Here is a 25,408-nt window from a genome sequence, read left to right on the forward strand (position 1 = left end):
GAAGATCCACTTTCAAGCTTATTCATGTGGGCTTTTCCACAGGGCTTCTTCACAGCATGGCAGATGGATTCCTCCAGAGCAAACAATTCAAAAGAGAACAAGAAACAGAACCCAAGGTGGAAGTCACAGTCTTTTTATTACCTAATTTCATAAGTGACATCCCATAATTTTTGCCATATTTTATTCATTAGAAGTGAGTCACTAATTTTAGCCCACACTCAAGGGGAGAAGAATTAAACTCCACATTTTAAGGGAAAAGTATCAAAGAAATTATAGACCACCTATATTTAAAGCCATCTCATGGGGCGCCTAGGTGGCTTAGTGGGTTAAGTGTCCAACTTTGGCTCAGGTCATGACCTCACAGTCTGTGAGTTCAAGCTCCAACTCGGGCTCTGTGCTGACAGCTCAGAGTCTGGAGCCTGCTTTGGTTTCTGTGTCTCCCTCTCTCTCTGTCCCTCCCCTACTCACACTCTGTCTCTGTCTCTGTCTCTCTCTCTCTGAAAAAAAAAACATTAAAAAATATATGTATTAAAATAAATAAAATAAAACCACCTCACAAACCCAAGTCTTCTGACTCCAAAACCTCCAATGTAATTTTTTTATGTTACAAAGCTAAGCCAAGTAATGCCAACACCAACCCCATGTAAGTCCTACCATTTTACCTTCCCTAGCAACAAGGCAATGACTCTTGGTCCAAACCTTGACCCTCATTTAGTCCTGGAATACAAGATTGACCATGACCATTAGTCCTGTTCCTACTGCCTTTAAATGTTGCCTGGGATTAGGTAGATGGAAGTGTCCTGGCTTCTGGCTACCTGAATCAATTCCAATTCTAGGAATTGTCCGAAGCCAGTACCAAGTCTGCAAATGTAGAATGGAGTCAGATGGATAGGTCCACTATGTCCAGGCCTGCATGTGATGCCACAACTAGTAGGGCATGCCTTGACTGTTGGACAGTGATATGGAGAAGACAGAGGCCCACATATTAACATTGTGGCATTGGCTTTGAATTGTTACCTAGAATTGGAACACAATGGTGATGAAGGAAAACATTTTAACGTTCCTTATGTCTAGAACATTTGAATAAGTTTACTTTTGTTGATTGTAACTGTGTCCCATTATTATTATGGTATTCTGGAATTTCCAAACACTGGTGCTGACTAGTTACACTGAAGTCTTAATTAAGTACCCTTCTGTTTATCCAGATTTGGGGAATAAAAAAAAAAAAAAAAAAGAATATTACTCTCTCCTCTACATCATCAGAGACTTTCTATCCAGAACTACTTCTTTTTTTTAATGTTTATTTATTTATTTTGAGAGAGAGAGAGAACACACCAGCAGGAGAGGGGCAGAGAGAGAGAGGGAGAGAGAGAATCCCAAGTAGGCTCCACTCAGTCAGCACAGAGCCCGATGTGGGGCTTGATCTCATGAACCATGAGATCATGACCTGAACCAGAATCAAGAGTCAGACACTTGACCAACGGAGCCACTTAGGTGCCCCAGTAACTATTTCTATATAATAAATAAATCATCCCACATTGTTTTGGAGTACAGACACAGAAATCCTGTTCATATAAGATATTTATTATTTGTGGACAACAGTACAACATTATCATGTTTCTCATTTGGTTCTTTTAGGCATCTGTGCTATTCCCTTGGAGAGCATTTCTAGAAGATGGAGGACTGTTTCCAGTTATGGGTAGCAGCCCAGATACCCTAGAGTATAATATGCAGGTAGGATAGTTCTTCCCACTCATGGCAGAAAGAACTGAATGCAGACTGCAAAGCAGGTTTCATTGGGTCCATAGGTCAATGGTGAATAATTTATGAGATAAGCAGGATGTTTGATTATGAAGCTGTAAATCCAATGCTACCAGGTGAGTCATGTTTTCTTATGACAGAAGAGAATCATGGTCTCAGCTGGTATGGGCCTTGGTTGTAGACTCAGCTGCAATTCTCATGACCAGTAATGACCTGGGAGAGTGACCAGCCATCTCCAGTCACTCTCTGCACCTCTTAGAGAAACACCCAGGCTGGAAGCTCAGGGGTCTGTAACTCCCGGTCTGCCTGTGAATGGTGGTAGGAAGAGAACTCTTTAAGCAGGATTCATAAGGAGAATTTCTTTCAATTATGTGTTTCCTCCCTGATTACCTAAGCAAATATTGTGTTTTCATTTTTAAAAATAGAAAATATGGAAAAGTATTAAACATGAAAATCAATCATAAATTTGCTCCGAAATAATACAGAAGTGGAGAGTGATGAAGATAGGGGCAGGATTGGCCACAGGCTGATGGTTCTTAGGGCTGGGTGGTGGGAACTCTACTGTTTACTTCTGTATAGGCTCAAAATTAAAAAGGTTTGGGTGTTTTAAAGTAACATAGTAAGAATGGTTAAAAAAAATAAATCGTATTTCCCCCAGTAGGAGACAATCACCGTTCACATTTTGGTTTATTTTTTCTAGTACTTTCCCTATGCATACATGTGTCTCTATCTGTACTTTCAAAAGAAAATTGATATCACACTATGCATTCACCATATACAAATACCACTCACTGTAAAGTGCTGGGAAATGGACTTCCATACAAGGCCAAAAGTCTGATATGTTCAAGGAGGACTTTCGGCTAGAAATGTTACTCTGATTTTTACAGATTTTTCTAATAGTGGAGAGGGCGGGGTTTGTAAACACAATTATTCCTAGTTTTCTCCCCCCAAATCATGTATAAGGGATACATAGAAATCTTCAAGATGGGTGTTTTGTTTCATTTTGTTCTTTGTTTTGTTTTGTTTTTAGCTGTGCCTCTGTAGGCTGAGTGACCATGATCTGAAGGTGGCTCATGGAGAGCTGGTGGGCATGCAGCTGCTTTTGGAAGATGTGCTTCTGAGCAACTATCATATGATCATGGAGGATCATGGAGGATCCCCCCAGCAAGACACACTGGACAAAAACACACAGGTACTCTTGGTGAGCAGTCTTCCTAATTGGCCAGTGCTGTAGTGTACTGAAGGACCTTCCTCCCCCTTTGTCTGACAGCCTCTTCCAGTGCGTCCCAAGACTGGGCTAATGCCACATGGGAGCAGCGGATTCATTTCTTTTCGTTTTAAAAACAGAACAAAGGTTGTAAGAGGTCCATTGAAATCAAACGGGACAAATAATCCAACTGGCTGGGTTTCCTTGTGAGTCATACACATTTAGGACTGGAGTTGGGAGGACTGGAGGGGTAGGTCAGAGGCCCTGGGTGAACATCTGCACCCCGGGCTCTCATCTTCGTTACTCAGCTAGCCTTATGGACTCCTAGGTGAGCACTCCATCCTCTGGACTTATCCCTGGAGCTCTAAGGCAGCAAGAGCCCCTGGCCCACTTGGTGTCATAACTGGAACCAATTCTGCACATATGTGGGAACCAGACAGAGACTTGTCTGGACACAGGGTGAGCTAGCTGGTGCTCCCATTTAAAGAGCCTCCTTTTGAGAGCCCAACTTTCTGAGAGATGTCTGCAGCAGCCATCTCCATTTCCTCACCTTCAACCCACTCCTCAGAAACTGTGCTTTGTCACCACTGAGACCACCCTTATCAAAAGCACCATGGTCCTTGTCACTAAATCCCCTGGATACTTTTCAGTGCCCCTCCAACCTGACCCTTGTCAGCATTTGACACAGTGTATCCTTCTTGCAGCCTCCCTGCTGCTGGCTCCCAAAGCACAGCTCCCTTCCTCCTTTTCCTCTGGCATCGGTAGCCATGCCTTCTCAGACTTCCCCATAGACTCTCTCCTGCCTCCTGCCTCCCTTCTTCCTCTGCCAGTCCTCAAAGTACTGTTTTTTCGGGTTCTGTCCTGCTACTACCACCAGCAGGGCTGCATTTTGACTTCCACAACGCTAGCCACTTCTGTCTTTGTAGGCCCTTTCCTCCATAAGAAAGCATTAAAAGTTATAGTTTACAACTGTGTTAATATACAAAAATTAATATCATATATTAAAACACTTTATTCAGCCTCAGTATCCTTTTCCTCTGATTTTAAAAGAAATTAAGGGGTGTCTGGTTAGCTCAGTTGGTTGAACATCCAACTCTTGATTTCGGCTCAGGTCATGATCCCAGGTTCGTGGGATTGAGCCCCACATCAAGCTGCATGCCCAGCGTGAAGCCTGCTTAGGATTCTCTCTCTCTCTCTCTCTCTCTCTCTCTCTCTCTCTCTCTCTCTCTCTCTCTCCCCCCACCCTGCCCTTCTCCCTCACTCACACTCTCTCTATATAAAATTTAAAAATATAAGAAAGAAATTAAAACATTCTGTGGGCCCTGGGCACTGTGCCTTCTGTGTCTAATCAAGAAGTTTCCCCTGAATGCTATTAATACTACTGTTGGCTATGACTGAGATCTTTTCAGAATGCTTTAGTAATTATTAGCTTCTTTAATCTTCCCAGTAATTCCATGAAATAGATGCTTTAATTATTCTCATTTAATACTGAAGCTCAGAAAGGTTAAATGATGTGCCCGAAGTCACATGCCTATTGAGGCAGGAAACCCACATTCCAACTTGACAGTCTGCCCTGGAGCTTCCTTCTACTCTTATCTGCTACGTTGTTCCACTCCACAGCCACTCCCTAGGCACGCTCATCTGCTGATGACTTTCCTGGCTATAACTCATGCAATGACCATCTACCTGTCTTGTCCGAATCTCAATCCTGTCAGATTCATGCGTTCAACTTCCTTGTTCCATCCCAGACACACTGTGTCCCCAGGTGAGCTTGTTTCACAGCCCAAAACTTGCTCCTCTTTCCATATTCCCTCTCAGTTAACCACCACCTGCCCAACTGCCCAAGCCAAAAAATCTGGATGCTCATCTTTGACTTCTATCAAACCCCATAATCAGACACTGAGTTTTACTATCCTGTTATTTTAATATCTCTCAAGTTTGTCTCCTATTCCCCATCTTCCATCACCACCCCCGAATCAGCATCATCTCCTACTATTAGGCTATGTGCATAACCTCTAATTAGATTCTTATATTCACTCTTGCCTTCTTCCAGCCATTCACCAGGATTATTTTATTTTATTTTATTTTATTTTATTTTATTTTATTTTATTTTATTTTTATTTTATTTTTTAAGTTTATTTTTATTCTGAGAGAAAGAGACAGAAAGTGGGGAAGGGCAGAGAGAAAAGGAGAGATAATGCCAAGCAGGCTCTGCACTGACAGTGTGGAGCCTGATGTGGGGCTTGAACTCACAAACCATGGGATCATGACTTGAGCCGAAATCAAGAGTCTGACGCTTAACCGACTGAGGCACCCAGGCACCCCTTACCAGAGTAATATTTTAAAATGCAAACCTGATTATGTCCCTTCCCTCTTACAGCCCTTCAGTGTCCTCCATATGTCCTTAGAATAGGATCCAAATGCCTTAACCAGCCCTTTACTACCTAGCTCCTGCTGATATTTCTACCCTCAACTTCTTTCATTTTATCAAATGTACCGTGCTTTCTTTCCTCAGTAACTTTGTGCAAGCTAACCCCTCTGGTGGAAAAGTTCCTTCTCCTACCTCTCTATGTCATCATCTGATTAATTCCTACTTATCCTTCAGGTTTCAACTTCCACGTCACTCTTTCCGAAGCTTTTTCTGATTTTCCACCTTTGAGGTGATGCCCTCTTGTGCCAATTAGGGTGCACCTGCTATAAGTAACAGGTTGTCCTACTAGCCATGAATTAAATTAGCAAAAGGTATTAATCTTGCAAAGCAAGTCCTTAGACTTGCCTCTTAATGAGGCAGTTTGGGTTGGTGCAGTCACTCAGGTTGGTTTATGCTCCCACTCTGCCATTATGGGTATGTCAGCAAAATGTCTCCTTCATCCATGTAAGATGAAAACAGGAGCAAAAAAAGCTTTCTCCTAAAGGGCTTTATCTTTTTACCAAGAAAATCCTCTCCAGAGCCTTCTAATAACCTTGTAATAGATTTTCCTTGTGTCTTACTGGCTACAATTGAGTCACCAGTCTACTTCAGGAAAATTCGTGGAAAAGGAAGAGTGTTTAGATGTGCCATCTAAATTCCACAACAGAATTAGATGTTTCACTCAGATGGAGCATTTGCAAAGCAAGCATTGGCACCAAGTAGTACCAAGATCAAGAAGCATGTTGGGCCTTTGGGCCCTCTGTTGACTATTTCTTAGTCCTGTTTTTGATGGATTGCCATCCTTCCCTGACACCCCCACTGTCCCCCACCTTTGTTCTTTACCTTGTCTCCTGTTCCTTCTTCCATCCTTTAAAACACTTAGGAAGAGAAGACTTCTCTTAATATGAATATATTAACAAGGGAAGTTTGCTTTAAAGTTATGGTTTATTTTAACTAGTTTAATGATATGATTTATTTTATTTAAGAGTATTTAATATTCATAGATAACAGGAGGCAATGGAATATATACTGCCTGTGAGATAGGACCCTGGGTCTCCTGGCCCCGCTGTGCAACCCGTGCTGTGATCTCTTAGACCTCAGTCTCTAAAATGGAAGTCATGGGCCTTTAAAACTGTGGTTCCAGGAGCCCTGGGTTCCTCAAAGGCAAGTTGGAGGTTTTTTGTGTATTTTTTATTTATAATGCCTTTTTAAATTGAGATGTAACTGACATACAATACTATATTAGTGTCTGGTGTATGCATTGCAATGATCATCACAATAAGTCTAGTTACCATCTGTCACTATACAAAGTTAATACAATATTATTGACTGTATTCCCCATACTAGACATTATATCCCCATGATTTTTTTTTTAATTTTATGACTGGAAGTTTGCACTTCTTGATCCCCTTTACTCATTTAGTCCCCCAAACCTCCTCTCCTCTGGCAACCACGAATCTGTTCTCTGTCTCTATGAGTCTTGGTTTTGTTTTGTTTTTTAGATTCCACATATAAATCAAAGCATGCAGCATTTGTCTCTGACTTATTTCACTTAACATTATACCCTCAAGATCCATCCATATTGTCACAAATGGCAAGATTTGATTCCTTTTTATGGCTGAGTAATATTTCTATGTGTGTGTGTAACCACATCTTCTTTATCTGGTCATCCATCAATGAACACTTAGGTTGTTTCTCTGTACCTTGCCTATTGTAAATAATGGTACAGTGAACATGAGATGAATATATCTTTTCAAATTAGTGTTTTCATTTTCTTCAGGTAGATACCCAGTAGTAGAATTGCTGGATCATATGGCAATTCTATTTTTAAGAGGAACCTCCATACTCTTTTCCATAGTGGCTGCACCAGTTTACATTTCCACCAACTATGCACAAGCGTTCTCTTTTTACCATATCCTTGCCAATACTTGTTATTTTTTTGTCTTTTTGATAATAGTTATTCTGACAGGTGTACAGTGATATTTCATTCTGGTTTTTATTTGCATTTCTCTGGTGCTTAGTGATGTTAAGCATTTTTTCATATGCCTATTGGCCATCTGTATGTTTTCTTTGGAAAAACACCTGTTCAGATCCTCTGACCAATTTTTAACATGATTTTTCTGTTTTTTTTTTTTTTTATTATTAAGCTGTATTACTTCTTCATGTATTTTGGCTATTAACTCCTATTATGTATGTGATTTGTAAATATTTTTTTCCCATTCAGTAGATTACATTTTTGTTTCATTATGGCTTCCTTCACTGTGCAGTAGCTTTTTAGTTTGATGTAGTCCACTTGTTTACGTTTTTTCCCCACCTGTTTACTTTTACTTTTATTTACCTTGCTTTTTCTCTTGCCTTTGGAGTTAGATCCAAAAAATATCACTAAGACCAATGTTTTGGGTTTTTTTTTTTAAACCTTTATTTATTTTTGAGAGAGAGAGACAGTGCAAGCAGGGAAGGGACAGAGAGAGAGGGAGACACAGAATCTGAAACAGGCTTCAGACTCTGCACTGTCAGCATAGAGCGCGATGTGGGGCTTGAACCCATGAACAGTCAGTTCATGACCTGAGCCGAAATCAGAAGCTTAACTGACTGAGCCACCCAGATGCCCCTTACTAAGACCAATGTTAAGGATCTTACTGCCTATGTTTTCTTCTAGGAGTTTTAAGTTTCAGGTCTTATATTCAAGTCTTTCATACATTTTGAGTTTATTTTTTATATGGTGCGAGATAGTGGTCTGTTTTAATTTTCACATGTAGTTGTCCAGTTTTCCCAATACCATTTATTGAAGAGACAGTCCTTTCCCCATTCTATATTCTTACCTACTTTGTCACAAGTTAATTGATCATATATACATGGATTTATTTTGGGGCTCTCTGTTCTGTTCCATTGACCTATGTGTTTATATTTATGCCAATACCATGCTATTTGATTATTACAGCTTTGTAGTGTAGTTTGAAATCAAGGAGCATGATACCTCCTCTAGCTTTGTTTTTCTCAAGATTGTTTTGGTCTTAAGGTGCTTAGGTGGCTCAGCAGGTGAAGGCTCTGACTCTTGATTCCAGCTCAGGTCATGATTTCACGGTCGTGAGATTGAGCCCTGAATTGGGCTCTATGCTGGGTATGGAGCCTTCTTAAGATTCTCTCTCTCTCTCTCTCTCTCTCTCTCTCTCTCTCTCTCTCCCCATCTGTCCTTTCCCCTACTCTCTCTCTCTCTCAAAAAAAAAAAACAACAACAAGATTACTTTGGTTATTTGGGGGTCCTTTGTGGTTCCATATAAATTTTAGAATTATTTGTTCTAGTTCTGTGAAAAATGCCATTGGAATTTTGATAGAGATTGCATGAATCTGTAGATTGCTTTGTGTAGTATGAATATTTTAACAATACTAATTCTTCTAATCTATGAGCATGGAATATCTTTCCACTTATCAGTGTCTTCCTGAATTTCTTTTAACAACAACTTATAGTTTTTAGTGTACAGGTCTTTCACCTCCTCAGTTAGGTTTATTCTTCAGTATTCTTTTTGGTGTAATTGTAATCTCAATTTCTCATTCTGATAGTTTGTTATTAATGTATAAAAATGGAACAGATTTTTGTATATTAATTTGGTACCCTGAAACTTCACTAGATTCATTTATTCCAATGTTCTTTTGTGGAATCTTTAGGGTTTTCAACATATAGTATCATGTCATCTGCAAACAGTGATAGTTTTACTTCTTCTTTTCCAACTTGTATGCCTTTATTTCTTTTTTTTCTTGCCTAATTGCTCTGGCTAGGACTTCTAATGCTATAATGAATAAAAGCGGGGAAGGTGGGCATCCTTGTCTTGTTCCTGATATTAAAGGAAAAACTTTCATCTTCTCACCATTGAGTATATTAGCTAGGGGTTTGTCATATATGGCCTTTATTACATTGACAAGCATTTCCTCTCTACCTACTTTGTGGAGAGTTTTATCATAAATGGATGAGAGTTTTTTCAAATATTTTTTCTGCGTCTGTTGAGATGATCATGATTTTTATCTCCATTTTATTAATGTGGTGTATCATGTTGATTGATTTGTGGATGTTGAACCATGCTTGCATTCCTGAAATAAATCCCATTTGATCATGGTGTATGATCCTTTTAATGTATTGTTTAATTTGGTTTGATAATATTTTGTTGAGGATTTTCGTATCTGTGTTAATCAGGGATATTGGCCTGTAATGATTTTTGGAAGGGGTGATGTCCTTGTCTGTTTTTGGTATCAGGTAATGCTGGCCTCATAAAATGTGTTTGGAAACATTCCCTCCTCTTTAATATTTTAGAAGTGTTTGAGAAGGATAGATATTAAATCTTCTTTGAATGTTTGGTAGTATTCACCAGCTGTCTGGTCTTGGACTTTTCTTTGTTTGGAGGTTTTTGATTACTGATTTAATCTCCTTACTGGTAATTGGTCTATTTTGATTTTTTTGTTTTTTGTTTTTTTTATGATTCAGTTTTTGAAGATTGTAAATTTGTAGGCACTTGTCTATTTCTTCTAGGTTGTACAATTTATTTGTGTATAATTGTTAATAATTGTCTCTATGATACTTCATATGTCTGTGGTATCAGTTGTAACTTCTGATTTTTATTTCTGATTTTATTTCTTTAAGCCCTCTCTTTTTTTTCTTGGTGAGTCTAGCTAAGGGTTTGTCAATTTTGTTTATCTTTTCAAAGAACCACCTCTTTATTTTATTGATTTTTAAAATTATCTTTTTAGTCTTGATTTCATTTATTTCTGCTCTGATTTTTATTATTTCTTCCTTTTACTAACTTGGGCTTTCTTTCTATCACTTAAGACCAATGTATCCTTATTGATTTTTCTGTCTGAATGATCTATCAATTGATGTAAGTGGGATGTCAAAGTCCCCTACCATTATTGTACTGCTGTCAATTTCTCCCTTTAGGTCTCTTAATATTTATTTTATATTTTTGGTGCTTTACATTGGATGAGTATATATTTAGAAATGCTTTTCCTTTATTATAGTCTTTGCTTTAAAGTCTATTTTGTTTAAAGCTACACCAGCTTTTTTTTTTTTTCATCTCCATTTGCATGGAATAACCTTTTTCCATCCCTTCACTTTCAGTCAGTGTGTGTCCTTACTTATGAAGTGAGTCTCTTATAGGTAGTATATAAATATGCCTTGATTTTCTGTCTATTCAACCACTGTATGTTTTTTTATTAGAGAATTTAGCCTATTTACATTTATTTTAATTATTGATGGTATGTACTTATTGCCATTTTGTTACTTGTTGAGTGGCTGTTTTTGTAGTTCCTTTCTGTTCCTTCCTTTTTTTCTTTCTTTCTTCCCTTCTGGTTTGATGACTTTCTTCAGTGTTATGTTTAGTTTCCTTTGTCATCTTCTTTTATGTAGTTAATACGAGTTTTTGCTACACAGTTATTTTGAGGCTTGCATATATCATCCTATGTATATAACTATCAATTTTAAGTTGATAGCAACTTAAATTTGAACATGTTCTAAACTCTATGTTTTTATTACCACACCCCTTCACATTTTATGTTTTTGATATCATATTTTGCATATTTTTATTTTATGTATCTCTTAACTAATCATTGTAGTTTTAGTTAATTTTACTTTTGTCTTTTTTTTTTTTTTTACTTTTGTCTTTTAACCTCCATAGTAGCTTTATAAGTGATTAATTCATTATCTTTACTATACATTCACCTTTTCCAGTGATATTTTTACTTTTGTATGTATATTTGTTATTAATTAGTGACATCTCTTTTCTGCTTAAAGAAGTCCATTTAACATTCCTTGTAAGGCCAGTTTAGGAATGATGAACTCCTTTAGCTTTTGCCTGAAAAATTCTCTCTTCTTCAATTCTGAATGATAACCATTAGGTAGAGTATTCTTGGTTGGAAGTTTTTGCCTTTCAGTACTTTGAATATATCATGCCACTTTCTTCTGGCCTGCAACGTTTCTGCTGAGAAATCTGCTGATAGCCTTATGGTGTTTCTCTTGTAAATAATAATTTTTCTCTTGCTGCTTTTAAGATTCTCTCTTTAAGTTTTGACACTTTAATTAAAATGAGTTCATCTTATTTGGAACTCTCTGGTATTCCTGAACCTAGATATCTGTTTCCTTCCCTAGGTTAGGGAAGTTTTCAGTCATTATGTCTTCAAATAAGTTTTCTGCCCATTTCTCTTTCTTTTCTCTTTCTAGGACCTCTATAATGCAAATGTTATTCTGCTCGATGTTGTCTCATAGGTCTCTTAAGCTATCTTCATTTTTTAAAATTCCTTTTCCCTTTTGCAGCTCTGTCTGGGTGAATTTCATTACTTTGTATTCCAGCTTGCTGACCTGTTCATCTGCTTCATCCAGTCTGGTGTTTAACCCCTCTAGTGTATTTTTCAGTTATTATATTCTTCAGCTCTATGGACTCCTGTTTCATACTATTATATTTTCTATTTCTTTGTTGAAGTCCTTACTATGTAAATCCATTCCTCTCCCAAGTTTGGTAAGCATCCATTACCCTGAATCTTTATCAGATAGAATCCTTATCTCCATAGCATTATGACCTCTTTCTGAGGTTTTATCCTATTCTTTCATTTGGAACATATTTTTCTGTTTCCTCACTTTGCTTGACTCTCTGTGTTTGTTTCTATATATTAGGCCAGACAGTTACCTCTCTCAGCCTTGGCATGCTCTTGTGCAGTTGATGAAAGTTCTCATTCAACCTTGCCCTAGCTCTTGGTTGTTTCTTGCGACTTTGTGATTGTTGGATCAACTTGATTTATTATTGATAATGTCCTTATGGTCGAGACGTACCAGAGCCTGTCAGTGTTCTAAGGGGAGGAATTTCATTTAGCACCAAGTTTCAGGCTAATCGAAAGTCAGACCCTCAGGTAGCAGCTTTTAAAATATGCAAATATAGTCTTGTGGGGCCACAGTCATAATCCCTGCTGCCTCCAAACCAAAAGATCTGAAGGTGTCCTTGGGTGACAGTTGCAAAATGTGGGACTCTAGACGAGTATATAAACTCTTTTCTGTGAGGTCTTATTGAGCTGTATCAAGGTGAAGGGGGTGCACAAGGATGGTGTCTTCCTGCTTATGTTCCCTGGGAGCACTTCTGTAGCCTCTAGATGTATGGAAAACTTGAAGCCTGTTCCTCAGCCTGAAGCCCCAGGATAAGTAAATGGGCTTTTGTCACAGGAAGGCAAGGTTGTGTCTCAGTTGGCTGTCTGAAGTGCCCTGGAGTGGTGGCCTGCCAAGTACTGTCTTTCTGATTCTTATATTTCCTTGGAGCTCAGGAATGTCAGCCCCCTTGGCCGTGAGGGCCAGGCAGTCAAGGAGCATCCTCTGTATGGATTGCACATATCCACTGGCTTAACTAAGCAGCTAGAGAGTGTAGGGGGTGGGGCACACTCTCCAGCTTAGAAAGGCAGCAGGAAAGGGTCTTGACTGCATGTGCCCAGGGGTTTTAGGAATGCAGCAGGAGAGTGCCTTGTCTGGGTGCATATTCTGGCTTTAGGCTCAGAGCAGAAAAATGCCAGGACTGCTCACAGTTGCCAGCCCCAACCAGTGAGTGGGGGAGTGTTGCAACCACCTGTGCTCACCAACCAGCTTTAGTTCGGGAGTGGGAGACTGCTGCTACTGCTTGCTCTTGCCTGCCCCAGCTGGGGAGCAGGGAAGTGTTGGCACTGATGCCTGCTCTGGCTTCAGCAAGGCAAAGGGGATAGTGCCACAGTCCATCGCCCCGCTTGTCTTAGCAAGGTGGTGGCGGAGAGGATTTTGCATCTGAGTTCACCCACCTGTGCTAGCAGGATAGGTGGAGGGTGAAATATTGGCATCTGCCAGTGGCATCCTTCATCTCTGGGGAAAGTCCAACTGCCCCTGCTTCTCCAGCAGATGCTTTTAGATCAGCAAATAAATCGCCTTCACATATAGTCTAGGCGCTTTTTAAACTGGCATTTTTTAACTGGGTCTTTGGGTGAAACTGCACACAAGCCCTTTAAAAGGAGCATCCTGGGGCTTTTTGAGCAGAGGGGGCCAATTACATGGCCTCTACGCTGCCCCCTCCCAGTCACCATGTTCAGCCTTGGTCTGTTGAATATTTTTGGCCACTGCATAAGATGTCATTTGGTGAAAATTTTCTGAGGATAAAGCAAATCTGAAAGTGCCTGGGTTAGCTTGCTGTTGAGTAGGTAGGTCACTTGAGGGGTGTCAGCTGTGTGCAGGAGCTGCTGGCTGTCCCCTGGGTCTGGCTGGCCAACTCTGCCTCTGACCAAGCCTCTTTCTGGCAGCCATGCCTTTCTTTAGATATGTTACTAGTACTGATCTGGGATCCAGTTACACTGGGTGGTGGTTCTTCCAGTTCTGAGCCAAGAAACTTGAGCATCTGAGGTACTGTTACCTGAATGTTCTCTGAGGCCCTTCTTGTCATAACATTATGATCCAGGTTTGCCACCTTTTCTGCAAAGGAATATTCCTTTTCCTGTGACTGAGACACTGTCATCAGGCTGAGGTTCCTGGACACAGGTCCCCATTTTGTCTGTCACTCTCTGGGTGACCCTGGACCTCACACCACTGGCTGCCGGAGAGGGGACCTGAAAACCTTGTTCTCTCTAATCCTCCAGGGCTCATAGCAGTCCCTCAACAAACACTTAAGGAAAGCACCAATGAATAAATGAACAAATAATCCTAAAGTATAATTGCCTAGTGAATAATAAATTCAAATTAAGAGACATGTGAACTTTTAAAGGGTGAGAGAAGGAATAGGAGATAAGGTAAATTTAAGTTTTCATTTCTTCACCCACAAAATGACTAAAACCCCTAATTTAAGGTTTTATTACAGCTCCACCGTGATGGGGAATTAAATCTCAAGTGTGTTGAAGGGCACTTTCCAGAATGCAGAGGCTGAACATGAAAGGCTCCGTTTTTCAAAGGCAGATAAAATGTTAGTACCCAAGTAAAGAGTTTTTAAAATGAGTGGTTCAAGACCCAAGCAGGAAGCTGAAATGGAGACATTTCCCTCTTTTCTGTATACTGTCTATTTAGGAAGAATGTTTACTCTCTCTAAGCTTTAAATGTGCTATAGGCCTGCAAACCATTCCTCCTGGGGAGAATAGGCCTTCTCCAAAATGTTCATTCTGCATGGGCTGCATGTAAAATGTCATCGCATATTGACCTATGATCAATAAAGAAGAATTTCTATAATGCTTTCAGCCAGATTTGTCCAGAGTGCCAGGATTCAGAAGTCAGTTCCAAAGCAGCCCCAAGATCTCCGAGCTGCTGAGGGGCCCATGCAATACGATGATGTCTCTTGCTTTCCTGAGATCATTTCTGGTGCTGTGGAAGCAGCTGGAAGTGCTGAAGGACCACTGGGGCCAGCTCAAACTGCAAGGCCAGGACGGCAGTTCTGTCTCCCTCCACAACCAGTTCTCAGAACTCTACGGGTAAGTGTTGCTAAGGTGGAAATTCTCGTGGACGAGTGGAATCTGAGGCTTGGCGCATTCCTGCCCCTTGCTCTGAGGGAGAGATTTGGTCCATGAATTCTGGTATGTCCAGCCCCACCGAGCTCAGAGGAAGCTGGGCAATATGTCTCTATAAAAAGTGCTTTACAGGAAAAGCTGGGTTCTACTGAATTCAGGGACAGTGCTGGGTTCCACTAAGCAATACTGTACATCATTTACCCAGAGTTCTGTCCCTGGGAACTTGTGCTTCTCAAGTGTTCCCATGGTGCTGATTCTAAGCTTTTTTAGTTCATAGGATCCCAGCAAGCACTGGGCAGGGGGATGCTGCTGCTGTGAACTCTTCCCTACTTTCTACCCCATTAGACCCAAGTGCTGAGTCTCTGAGAGTTTCACCCACTACAGCCAGAGGTATAATATGGTGCAACATGAGATCTTAGGTCTGTGGGATGGTAGGGTGTTTTCACACTTCAGGCTCTGGCTGGGATGAATTAGCTGTCAGAAAAGATATGTTGCCTCTTCCATGTGTCTGTTATCAAACAAGCATTTACCATCCTTGGACCTTACTGGGCATAAGAAGATTCTCTTTGGTGCCATAGTCCTTATGGTCTATTTTATGAATTATCACAGTCAGCTTTCCTGGTAACTAGGGAATGAGAAAACTTGTCAATTTGTTTTAAAGTTTATTAATTCATTTTTAGAGATAGCACAAGTAGGGGGAGGGGCAGAGAGAGAGAGAGAGAAAAAGAGAGAATCCCAAGCAGGCTCTGCACTGTCAGTGCAGAGCCTGATGCAGAGCTTGAACTCAACAGACCATGAGATCTTGACCTGAGCTGAAATCAAGAGTTGGCTGCTTAACCGACTGAGCCACCCAGGTGCCCCAAAACTTGTCAATATTTTGAAGACTAAATGAAGACAAAAATTAAATGTGCCCAGTGGGAAAAGGCCTAGGATTTAATATTGACTAAGGGTGCAACAACTATAGTGAATTTAGATGTCGATGTGAGTATCTAAAATGGGTTGGGAGGTTTATACATGATGATAGGAGACAGAACATGAATGAAAATAATTGTCAGAGAATCTGAATGAGAAAAAATATGTTTGTTTACTAATTTTGGTCTCTCTTCTTTAATAGAACTGACATCCTCTACCCCAGCATGAAAGCTATAGCTAGGCGGATGGGGAAAGAAGATGAATTTGAAGATCTCATAATAAGTAGTCAGTCTATTCTTCCCCCTAAAGGAGCTTCAGAAATTGAAATAAAAATTCAACAGGTATGCAGGAGCCATTTTGAATTTGACTTTGAAAATTTGCTTTATGGCATAAGCATGTAATACTACAGATACACCCAAGTGGTTTTTTTTCTAAGACATTAAGTGTAGATTGTAGGTGTGTAAATCACTGAACAGGCTCAGAAGGAACTAAGTACCTAAAGGCATGTAGGGCTTTGATTAAGCAAATAACTACCCCTAATGTTCCCATTTTGTAAGTCTGAATCTTCATATTTTGATTTTCCTCAAATTAAGGTGGACTACCACACAAAAAAAGACCGTGATAGAGAACATAACCACTAGCATCTTAAACATAAAATCTAGGGGTACCTGCGTGGTTCAGTTGGTTGAGCATCTGACTCTTGATCTCAACTCAGATCATGATCTCACAGTTCATGAGTTCAAGCCCAACGTGGGGCTCTGCTCTGACAGGGCAGAGCCTGCTTAGGATTCTCTCTCTCACTCTCTCTCTGCCCCTCCCCCACTCGCACTGTCTCTGTCTCTCTCAAAATAAATAAATAAACTGAAAAAAAAAACATAAAATCTGGCACACAATTATCTGCCCCCCACACACACCCATGGCAATGGAATGTATTTAAAATAGCTCCTGTGATTTTTTTTTTTCTGAGAGTAAGACCACGCAACTTATGCACTAATCCGTTTGGTATATGCTAGATGATCTATGTGAGAGGCTCTTTTCCCAAGTGTTTGTTTACCTTTGTCCTAGGACATAGACCCAATGTGGCTGTGCTCACTGTCACAGGCAAACAAAACCTCTAGCTGTTTCAGTGTCAATGCAGAGATTCACGTCCCCTGAACACCAAGGAGAATTCAGCTCCCCCGCCTCCAACATACACACATCCCAGTCCCGAATCCCCTTGCTTACCCTTCTGAATCCTGGTTCTCTCTAGTACCTGGGGTCCTCTGACAGGGAGAAATGTGGGCCCAACAAGCATAATGGATAAAGTAAGAGTTCATGGTTATTGGGAAAATTTTCTATTGGTCATGTTTAGAATTTTAATCTTCTCATGAAATCCCTCTTGATATCTAAATCAAGTTTCAGGCCCAGGGGTTTCTCTTGTAATAACAGCTCATGAAATTCCTGGCCACATTTAGAGACCCCCAAACACATGAGGTCACCTCAGACATTGAGCACTTTGCAATTTAGCAGAACTTGGTTTAAAAAAATAAAATAAAATAATAAAAATAAATAAATAAAAGGTTATGTTTTATCAGTGGGGATGTGGACCAGGAAAAGATGCTGATCCCCAAAGAGGTATATCTACGGTCGCAGAAGTACTTAGAAACCCAAGAAAGGAACCCTTTCGTCTTCCCCGGGAGAGAGTAGCTAAGGGACAGCACCTAATCCCAGACCCTTTTGCAGGAATGTGACTTGGGAGCTCAGAGTATAAGCTGAGTGTAGAAAGTGACTCAAACTTCTTACTCTAGCTTCAGAAGCTTCTGGAAAATCTTGAAATTCATATGATCCAGGAAGTATTAAGAAAAGTTAAGAGAGAAAGAGCACTGGTTGTATCAGAAAAGTCCAAGGACCAGGGTACTCTCCCTACAGGTAAAGTATGTTTATTTTATTACTTTACAAAATAGCATTTATTGGTTTTTTCCTAATTATGAAAGCAATCCATGTGTCATTTTCATGGTAAAGAGGTACTACAATGTCCAAACAATGATATAAAAATTACTTTTTAATAACTTGGCCCAGAGAGAACTATTAACATTTTGACATATTTCCTTCCACTTAAAATCTTTTAAATAGAAAACATTTGTTAAGTTCAGTTTCAGCTCTGTTGATTAACTCATAACTGAAATAAAGTTGAAATGGGGAAAACATATAAGCTTTTCTTACTTGTAATATATTTAAGTTCACGTATGTATTATACATATATATAACATATAAATGTAAAAATCTTACAAACACATGTATTTGGGGTGGGAAGGTAATCAAAATTATTTCCTTTCATCTGAGCTCTAAAGTCAGGGTCACTTCATGGACATGTGATCAGCACACTCACACAGGATTCAGGGGTACTTGGGGCTTAATAGTCTATGGCTGCCATCTTGAAACTCTTAATTTTGACTAAGAGTTTGTGTTTTGTAAGTGGAATCCAGTGAGTCAATGGAGAATGCACCAAGACTTGGAGCCTTGCTTTACATGAAGTCCTGCTTCTTACTGCCTCCCCACCTTGCCGAATGGCTCTCAGCTACCTATTCGTCTGCTCTCTAGTACCCTGGGCACCCCTAATCTCCCCCTCACCATCCCCACCAGGCCATTGCTGCTGCCCTCCACTCCGGGGGGGGGGGGGGGTGGCGGTTGCTGAGCAGGAGGAGGATGGGGATATGTGTACCTAGTAATATCTCAATGACCCTAGTCTGGCAACATCATGGTACATCTAATGGGTGACTCGGTGGGAGCAAGCCTATTGCCTATCCTAAGATTTGTACAATATCCCAGGACAGAGGTTACAATACCCTAGGGATTGCCTGTCCACAGTGGGCCCCTGGGAAGGAAAGATGCCTGGTTCAACTTCTCCACCCCTGGCCAGGGCACAGAACCTCAGTTCAGTAGCTACACAGGCAGTCATGCTCCCAGTCACAGGGTAGAGCTCCTCGGAGTGAGTGTCTCACTCTCCTCACAAGCATTCCCATGCCTAAGGAGTACAACATTAAAAACAAATAAAAACACCATGACAGGTCAAGAAAGAGACTGCAGAAGAAAGAAAACACTATATTTTAGTATCTATAATGGTGCTTTTCTTCCCTGCTTTTTGGAAAAGAGGCCCTGCATTTTTATTTTGCACAGCGTGCCATAGATTACGTAGCTGGTCCTGTCTGAACTGTCTACTCCTAACTCCTACTAATTCTGTAGGAAAATTCACAACATTTGAACCATGGAGGGGTTGTTTGACTAGCAAACTAAATTAGATTTTCTTCTTGAGACAAAGTCCACAGACATTATAATGTTAATTAATAACATCTGTCCTCACCTAAGACATTGTCATTTTATCAGTGCTTCGAGTAATTGAATTCTATAAACAGGGCTTTGGCAGAAGGCTATGCAGTGAGAAGGCAAGCCACTTCTTGGCTAGGGGTGTCACCAGAGAGCTGAATGTCACCAGAAAGCTGAGTGTGGTTGATCTTCATTTACAGAACATTTAACAAGACACAAAAAGCACGTGTTATTGTGCTGTGATGGCTGCTTCCAGGCAACTCCCCTCTGAGTCTTGGGAGAAAATCCACAAGTGCACAGCAGGTGCAACCATCTTCATGTTTCAGGCTGTGGTTTAATGAGACGCCCAGATGGGGGGCAAGGGACAAAGCTTTTTTGCTTTGTGGCTCTGTGTGCTGCCTTGTGCAGGGTGCTGTCAGCTGTGCTTGGAAAGAGCCTCCATAAGGAGCTGGTGGGAGTTAGGCAGAGGGGCGGGGTAGAGTTTTATTTATTTATTTATTTATTTATTTATTATTTTTTTTATTATATGAAATTTATTGTCAAATTAGTTTCCATACAACACCCAGTGCTCATCCCAAAAGATGCTCTCTTCAATGCCCATCACCTACCCCCACCTCCCTCCCACCCCCCATCAACCCTCAGTTTGTTCTCAGTTTTTAAGAGTCTCTTATGCTTTTGCTCTGGGGTAGAGTTATTTTTAATGGTGCTAACATTGATATTATCAAAATTTAGGGGCTCCTGGGTGGCTCAGTTGGTTAAGTGTCCGACTTCAGCTCAGGTCATGATCTCGCGGTCCGTGAGTTCGAGCCCTGCGTCGGGCTCTGTGCTGACCGCTCAGAGCCTGGAGCCTGTTTCAGATTCTGTGTCTCCCTCTCTCTCTGACCCTCCCCCGTTCATGCTCTGTCTCTCTCTGTCTCAAAAATAAGTAAACGTTAATAAAAAAAAGATATTATCAAAACTTACTTTGGCTAGAGTGTACGGGCCAATTGTAAACTCTTGTTCAGATTCTGTACTCATGTACATGTAAATGCCAATAGTGAGGGTATTTTCTTATTGCTGACTCAATGTGAGTGTCCTCCTGTAGTGAGTTCCCTCAGTGCAAGTGATGGAGTCCGCACCGTATGCCCGGTATTCTTCAGTGTAGTCTTCCTGAGACCTCTGTGGGCTAGGAAACTTCGAAGAAGGCAATAAAACCTTGGAATCTCCACCAAGAGATGCTTTTTGCTCATCTCAGCGGCAAAAAGCAGCCATAGTGGATGGGGCTTCGGACACAGGCCGCCTTTGAGGTCAAGGTTACCTTGGGGTTAGGGATTTCTACAGAGGGAGTTAGGAATGGAGACTATTGAGACCCAGGGGACATGCCAGGCTCTTGTCCTTCCCTCAGGGTCTCCTCTTTCCCTGTTGGACAACTCTGGTGTCTATGTTTGTGCCTGCCAGAAATTAGCCCTCTAATACTTCTCAATCATTTCCCTCTTTCCCACCTTGTCTTGGAGCTTAGTCTTCTTCTAGAGCTTCTGAATGGGTTTCCAGTTTGTCAGTGAGCATCCGAAAATGCAGCAGCCACACCTGGTCCAGTGTTGGTTTGTGATAGCTGAACTAGTGCTCCCCTGGGAGCTTTAAAAAGCAGCTCCAGACAATCTTATTCAGCCTCAGGGCTTGGCTTAGCATGGAGATGGGTTCCACTGATTCAAAAAGGCTCCGCTATTCTCCATATTTAGCATTTTAGCATTCAAGTCATTTTTAATTGATTTTCTCAATTTCTCTGAACATTTATAAGGTCAGCAGTTTCCAAAGTGGAGTGCGTATATCCCAGGAGTGTGGGAAGAAAACATTAAAACTTCTAAGTAGATTAAATTCATATGTAAGAAGTCACATGTCACACTACACACTGAGGTGTCCTGAAGTGACCACTTGGAGGCAATCCACAAGCAAGCACTAAGAAATAGTAAAGACAGGGGTGCCTGGGTGGCTCAGTGAAGCGTCCAACTTCAGCTCAGGTCACGATCTCATGGTTTGTGAGTTCGAGCCCTGCGTCAGGCTCTGTGCTGACAGCTCAGAGCCTGGAGCCTGCTTCGGATTCTGTGTCTCCCTCTCTCTCTGCCCCTCCCCCACTCACACTCTGTCTCTCTCTCTCTCTCTCTCTCAAAAATAAAATAAACATTAAAAAAAACTTTTTAAAAAAGAAAAAAGTAATAGTAAAGACATTTCTAATCCTGGTACATGCTTATCTTCAGCCACAGTATGAGGTTAAAAAAGATAAGTTAACCACATCTGATAAGAAGTCAGACAAAAAATTTCAAAAGGTCAAGAAAACTCTAGGAATGTAGACTGAGCTCCATTCTCATTGTTAATGAGCCTGGCCCTGAGTACATCATACTATACAGTATTAGCCAGTGATAGTGTTGTAGGTAGTTAGAAATACACAAATATACATATGTTAACAGTGAGCAGACAAAAATGTTTTGCTTAAGGGAAGCACAATCCAAACACTTAAAAGAGGGTGGCCGAGGCCAGCATTCCCAGCAGTGTGCCCTAGAACACAAGTTCCCCAACATTCTAGGGCAGGAGTTCTTTCATGCACTTTGCACTAACAGACTCCCAGGCTGCCTGAAGCTTCCCATTCCCTTCGTAACACAAGCCGGCAAAATAGTCGTTAATCACAGTCTTTGGATTGCCTGTGTTTACCTAGCTTCACTGATCATTGTTTGCTTCAAACCGGTTTATGCCACTTTTATTTGTCATTGTGTGTGGGTAATTTAATTAAGTATTATATAAACCAATGAAATGGGAGTACAAAAAGAGATCTTCTCAATAAAAATCAAGTTGAGGGGTGCCTGGGTGGTGCAGTTGGTTAAGCGTCCAACTCCCGATCTTGGTTCAGGTCATTATCGAGCCCTGCATCAGGCTGTGCACTGATGGCATGGAGCCTATTTGGGATTCTATCTCTCCTCTCTGCCCCTCCCCTTCTTGTTCTCTCTCTCTCTCGCTCTGTCTCTCTGTCTCTCTCTCTCTAAATAAATAAATAAATACACTTAAAAAAAAAAAGTTGAAATGGATAAACTGTGGTACATCCAGTCAATGGAATATTATTTAATGCTAAAAAGAAATGAGCTATCAAATCATGAAAAGACAAGGATAAAAATGCACATTACTAAGTGAAAGAAGCCCACCTGAAAAGGCTACACATTGCATGATTCCAACCATATGACATTCGAGAAAAGGCAGAACCATGGAGATAGCAAAAAGATCAGTGGTTGCCAAAGGGTTAGAGGGGAGAGAAAGATGAACAGGCAGAACACGGGGATTTTAGGGCAGTGAAACTATTCTTTATGATAATATAATAGTGGATAGATGCCAATTATACATTTGTCAAACCCATAGTTTCACCAAGATTGTGAACTGTAATGTAAACTATGGACTTTGGGTGATAATAACATGTTAGTGTATGCTCATCAGTTATGACAGACATACCACACTGGTGTGGGATGTTGATAGTTGGGGAGGCTGTGTGTTGGAGGTGAAGGGGGCAGGGAATATATGGGAACTCTCTGTACCCATCTGCTCAATTTTTCTATGGACTTAAAACTGCCCTTAAAAAATGACACATTTGGATTTTTCATGGTCTTTTTATTTTTTCTTCATAAAAAAAAGAAACAAGTAAACAAACAAACAAAAACAACAAAACACACACTAGGAATTGTAGACCATGTACTATGTGTTATGGTTTATAGAAGAAAGATAGTACAGAACTCCAATGTGTGGGCACATACAAAGGAAAGACCTAAGTTCTATATTAGAAAATTGGCAAATGTTTGTATATTTATGTTTTTTAAGTTAAATAGAATGTTTAAGGTACTACATGTCATTGTTTAAGCATTCTCTGGTTTATCAGACTTCTTTTGATCAACCAACTCTTAGTCTTGATTGGATCAGAGGATTTCTGCTGCGTTTTGCAGGGGTTGTGGGGGAAAGGTTTTATTTGTTGTCAAAGAAGTTTGGGAAACTTGTGGTAAATAATGCTAAAAAAATTTCTTTGCTCTAGACCTCAGAGCCTTTACTATCCTACTGTGCACTGTAAATCTCCAGGAGAGAGAGTATGAAATGTTCTTTACCTTTATTTGACCACAGAACCCTTTTCTCCCCTTGGGAATATCTATCATCAACTCAACCGTTCTGGGGAGCAGTTTGAGAAACACAGGAGTACAAAATACATTGCTTAAAGCAATAAGGTTTCAACCTACCCACCTTCTGGGGGAACCCTGGTGGTCAGGAGAACAACCTTGGTTGGCAGTTGTGTGCCTTCAAGTTTCAGTTCTGCTTGGCTCAGGACCCAGGAGCCACTCAGGCACAGAGGCCGGTGGTTGTGTTAGAGAAGTGAAATGCTACCAAACCAAGATACGCTTCCTAGAGGGAGGAGGCTGCATAGGGGTGGGGGGAGCATTCATAGAGGGAGAGAGGGGAAGTGGTTTGGCGAGGAGGAAGTCAAAGTTTCCTCCAGCCAAAGGACCTGGGCACAGAATGGGAGGAAAGAACAAAACCCTAATTTGACCCCCAGTGTGCTGTCTCTTTCCCACCTCCATGCTACTGTCAAAAATTGCTTCATCTCAGAGAAGCCACAAACACAACACACAATGAAAATGAGACACATTTAGAGACCACCAACTCCGCTTGGCCAGAAATTACTTCTCTTGGATGAATTCTATTCTCCCTGGCTTCCCCTGACGCCTGCCTACAAATGTACTTGTATGTCTGAACTTGAACTCATGAGGAAGAAGCACGGTGGGAAGATTTCCAGCACTCTGGTAAAATACTTCCCCTTCAGCTGAGCCCCAGAGCTAAACCCAAACCAGCTCTGTGGGCATTTGCCAGCTGACAGTCCCCAAACCAGAAATATGTGGCAGATGTGGTCCCTTGCCAAGCTTTTCCATAACCCAGAGACCTACCACTCAAGTACCCTGGAAAAAGTATCCAATTCTGTGTCTGAAAAATTTCTGAAGCATACATGAACTCCATTTTGTCAAAGCTTAGACGTATAAAAGTCTTAAACATCTTAAGAAGTGTGAACTTCTAGGCACATTAACTTTTTTTTAGATTTTCCACTTCAGCTGTACCAGGACAATGGTGTTATGTCTAATCACCTTTATTGTCCTAAAGGAAAAACAAAGTCAGATTTATATGTTTGTGATGGAAAGTAGCCAATTGTAGAAGAATCGTGGAACCCCATTTTCAAACTCAGGACCACCCAGTAAACAACGTAATTGCAAATACCAGGTACTCCTGCATTGTCATATCCACATTTCTGAGAGGACTGTGCTGGATGTTTCCTCTTGTGTGTACCGAGTCTCCTGTCAGAAAAATGAAAGTATGAGTATGAAATCACGTCTGAAATTAGAAACAGCTGGCGACAGGGAGTGGCCCTGTGTGTACTCTTGCTGATGGCCAGAACCCCCACAGCAGAAAAGGGAGTGGGGCAGGGCTTGGCTTCTATCTCTGACTCCATAGGTTTCTCTTTGTTTCAAGACTCCCCTGGGGCCATGCACAAGGAAGTAGGCCCTACCCAACGTAATTAAACATACACATGTGCTTTTGCTCTTCCATATGGAAGTTAAGGAGTGTTGACATATTTCCACTGCTCCAGCACCGTCCTGTTGTTTTTAAGTTTGATTTTTTTTAACAGCTAAAACATTCACCTGGTTAAAACTCAAAACGATACAACGATATACATATTTAGAGATCAAGTTGCTACCACCGATCCCTTTTTGCCACCCCAAGTAGCCATTTTTATTAGTTTTTAATATATCCTAGGGGTGCTTCTTTATGCCTACACTAATTCATTCTTTCATTCAATTATCTATTTATTGAGCACCTAGTATGTTACACACTACTATATTTTAGGCACCATTTTGGGGTACAACCTTACTGTCATGGAGTAAAACTCCTTACTCTTGTGGAGTTTGTCATCTAGAAGAGGATACACAGATAATAAGTAACACAAGAAGTAAGAAAATAATGGAGTAAGGAGGATGGCGTATGGAGGTTTGAAGGGAGCGCATTGCAATTTTAAATAGGACGGTCAGGATAGACTTCAGGGAGAAAGTGACATATTGAGCAAAGTTTGAAGGAGGTATGTGGGTATCTGCGGGAAGATCATCCCAGACAGAAGAACAGTCCATCCAAGGGACTTGAGCAGAGTGTGCCTACCATGTTTATGAAGCAGAAATACCCATAGCCGGAGTGGAGAGAGAGTGGGAAACAAGGAGGAGGTGAAGTCAGAGAGGAAGGGTGAAAAGAGAGAGAGTGTATCATGCAGGGCCTATTCTTAGTGTTTGCTCCGAGTGTGA

General features: G+C 40.8%; 1 protein-coding gene across 1 annotated transcript in view; it reads left to right on the forward strand.

Moving 5' to 3' along the window:
- LOC122220259 (coiled-coil domain-containing protein 162-like) overlaps window positions 1-25,408 on the forward strand; it is an 82,191-nt gene that overhangs the window by 27,276 nt on the left and 29,507 nt on the right. Inside the window, exons 8-12 of the mRNA XM_042939538.1 lie at window positions 1,639-1,734; window positions 2,792-2,953; window positions 14,587-14,816; window positions 15,967-16,105; window positions 17,552-17,672. Of these exons, the coding sequence (XP_042795472.1) occupies window positions 1,639-1,734; window positions 2,792-2,953; window positions 14,587-14,816; window positions 15,967-16,105; window positions 17,552-17,672 (748 nt within the window). The remainder of the gene's footprint in view (window positions 1-1,638; window positions 1,735-2,791; window positions 2,954-14,586; window positions 14,817-15,966; window positions 16,106-17,551; window positions 17,673-25,408) is intronic.

The sequence above is a fragment of the Panthera leo genome, chromosome B2 (assembly GCF_018350215.1).
Source record: "Panthera leo isolate Ple1 chromosome B2, P.leo_Ple1_pat1.1, whole genome shotgun sequence".
In the NCBI taxonomy this organism is placed as follows: Eukaryota; Metazoa; Chordata; class Mammalia; order Carnivora; family Felidae; genus Panthera; species Panthera leo.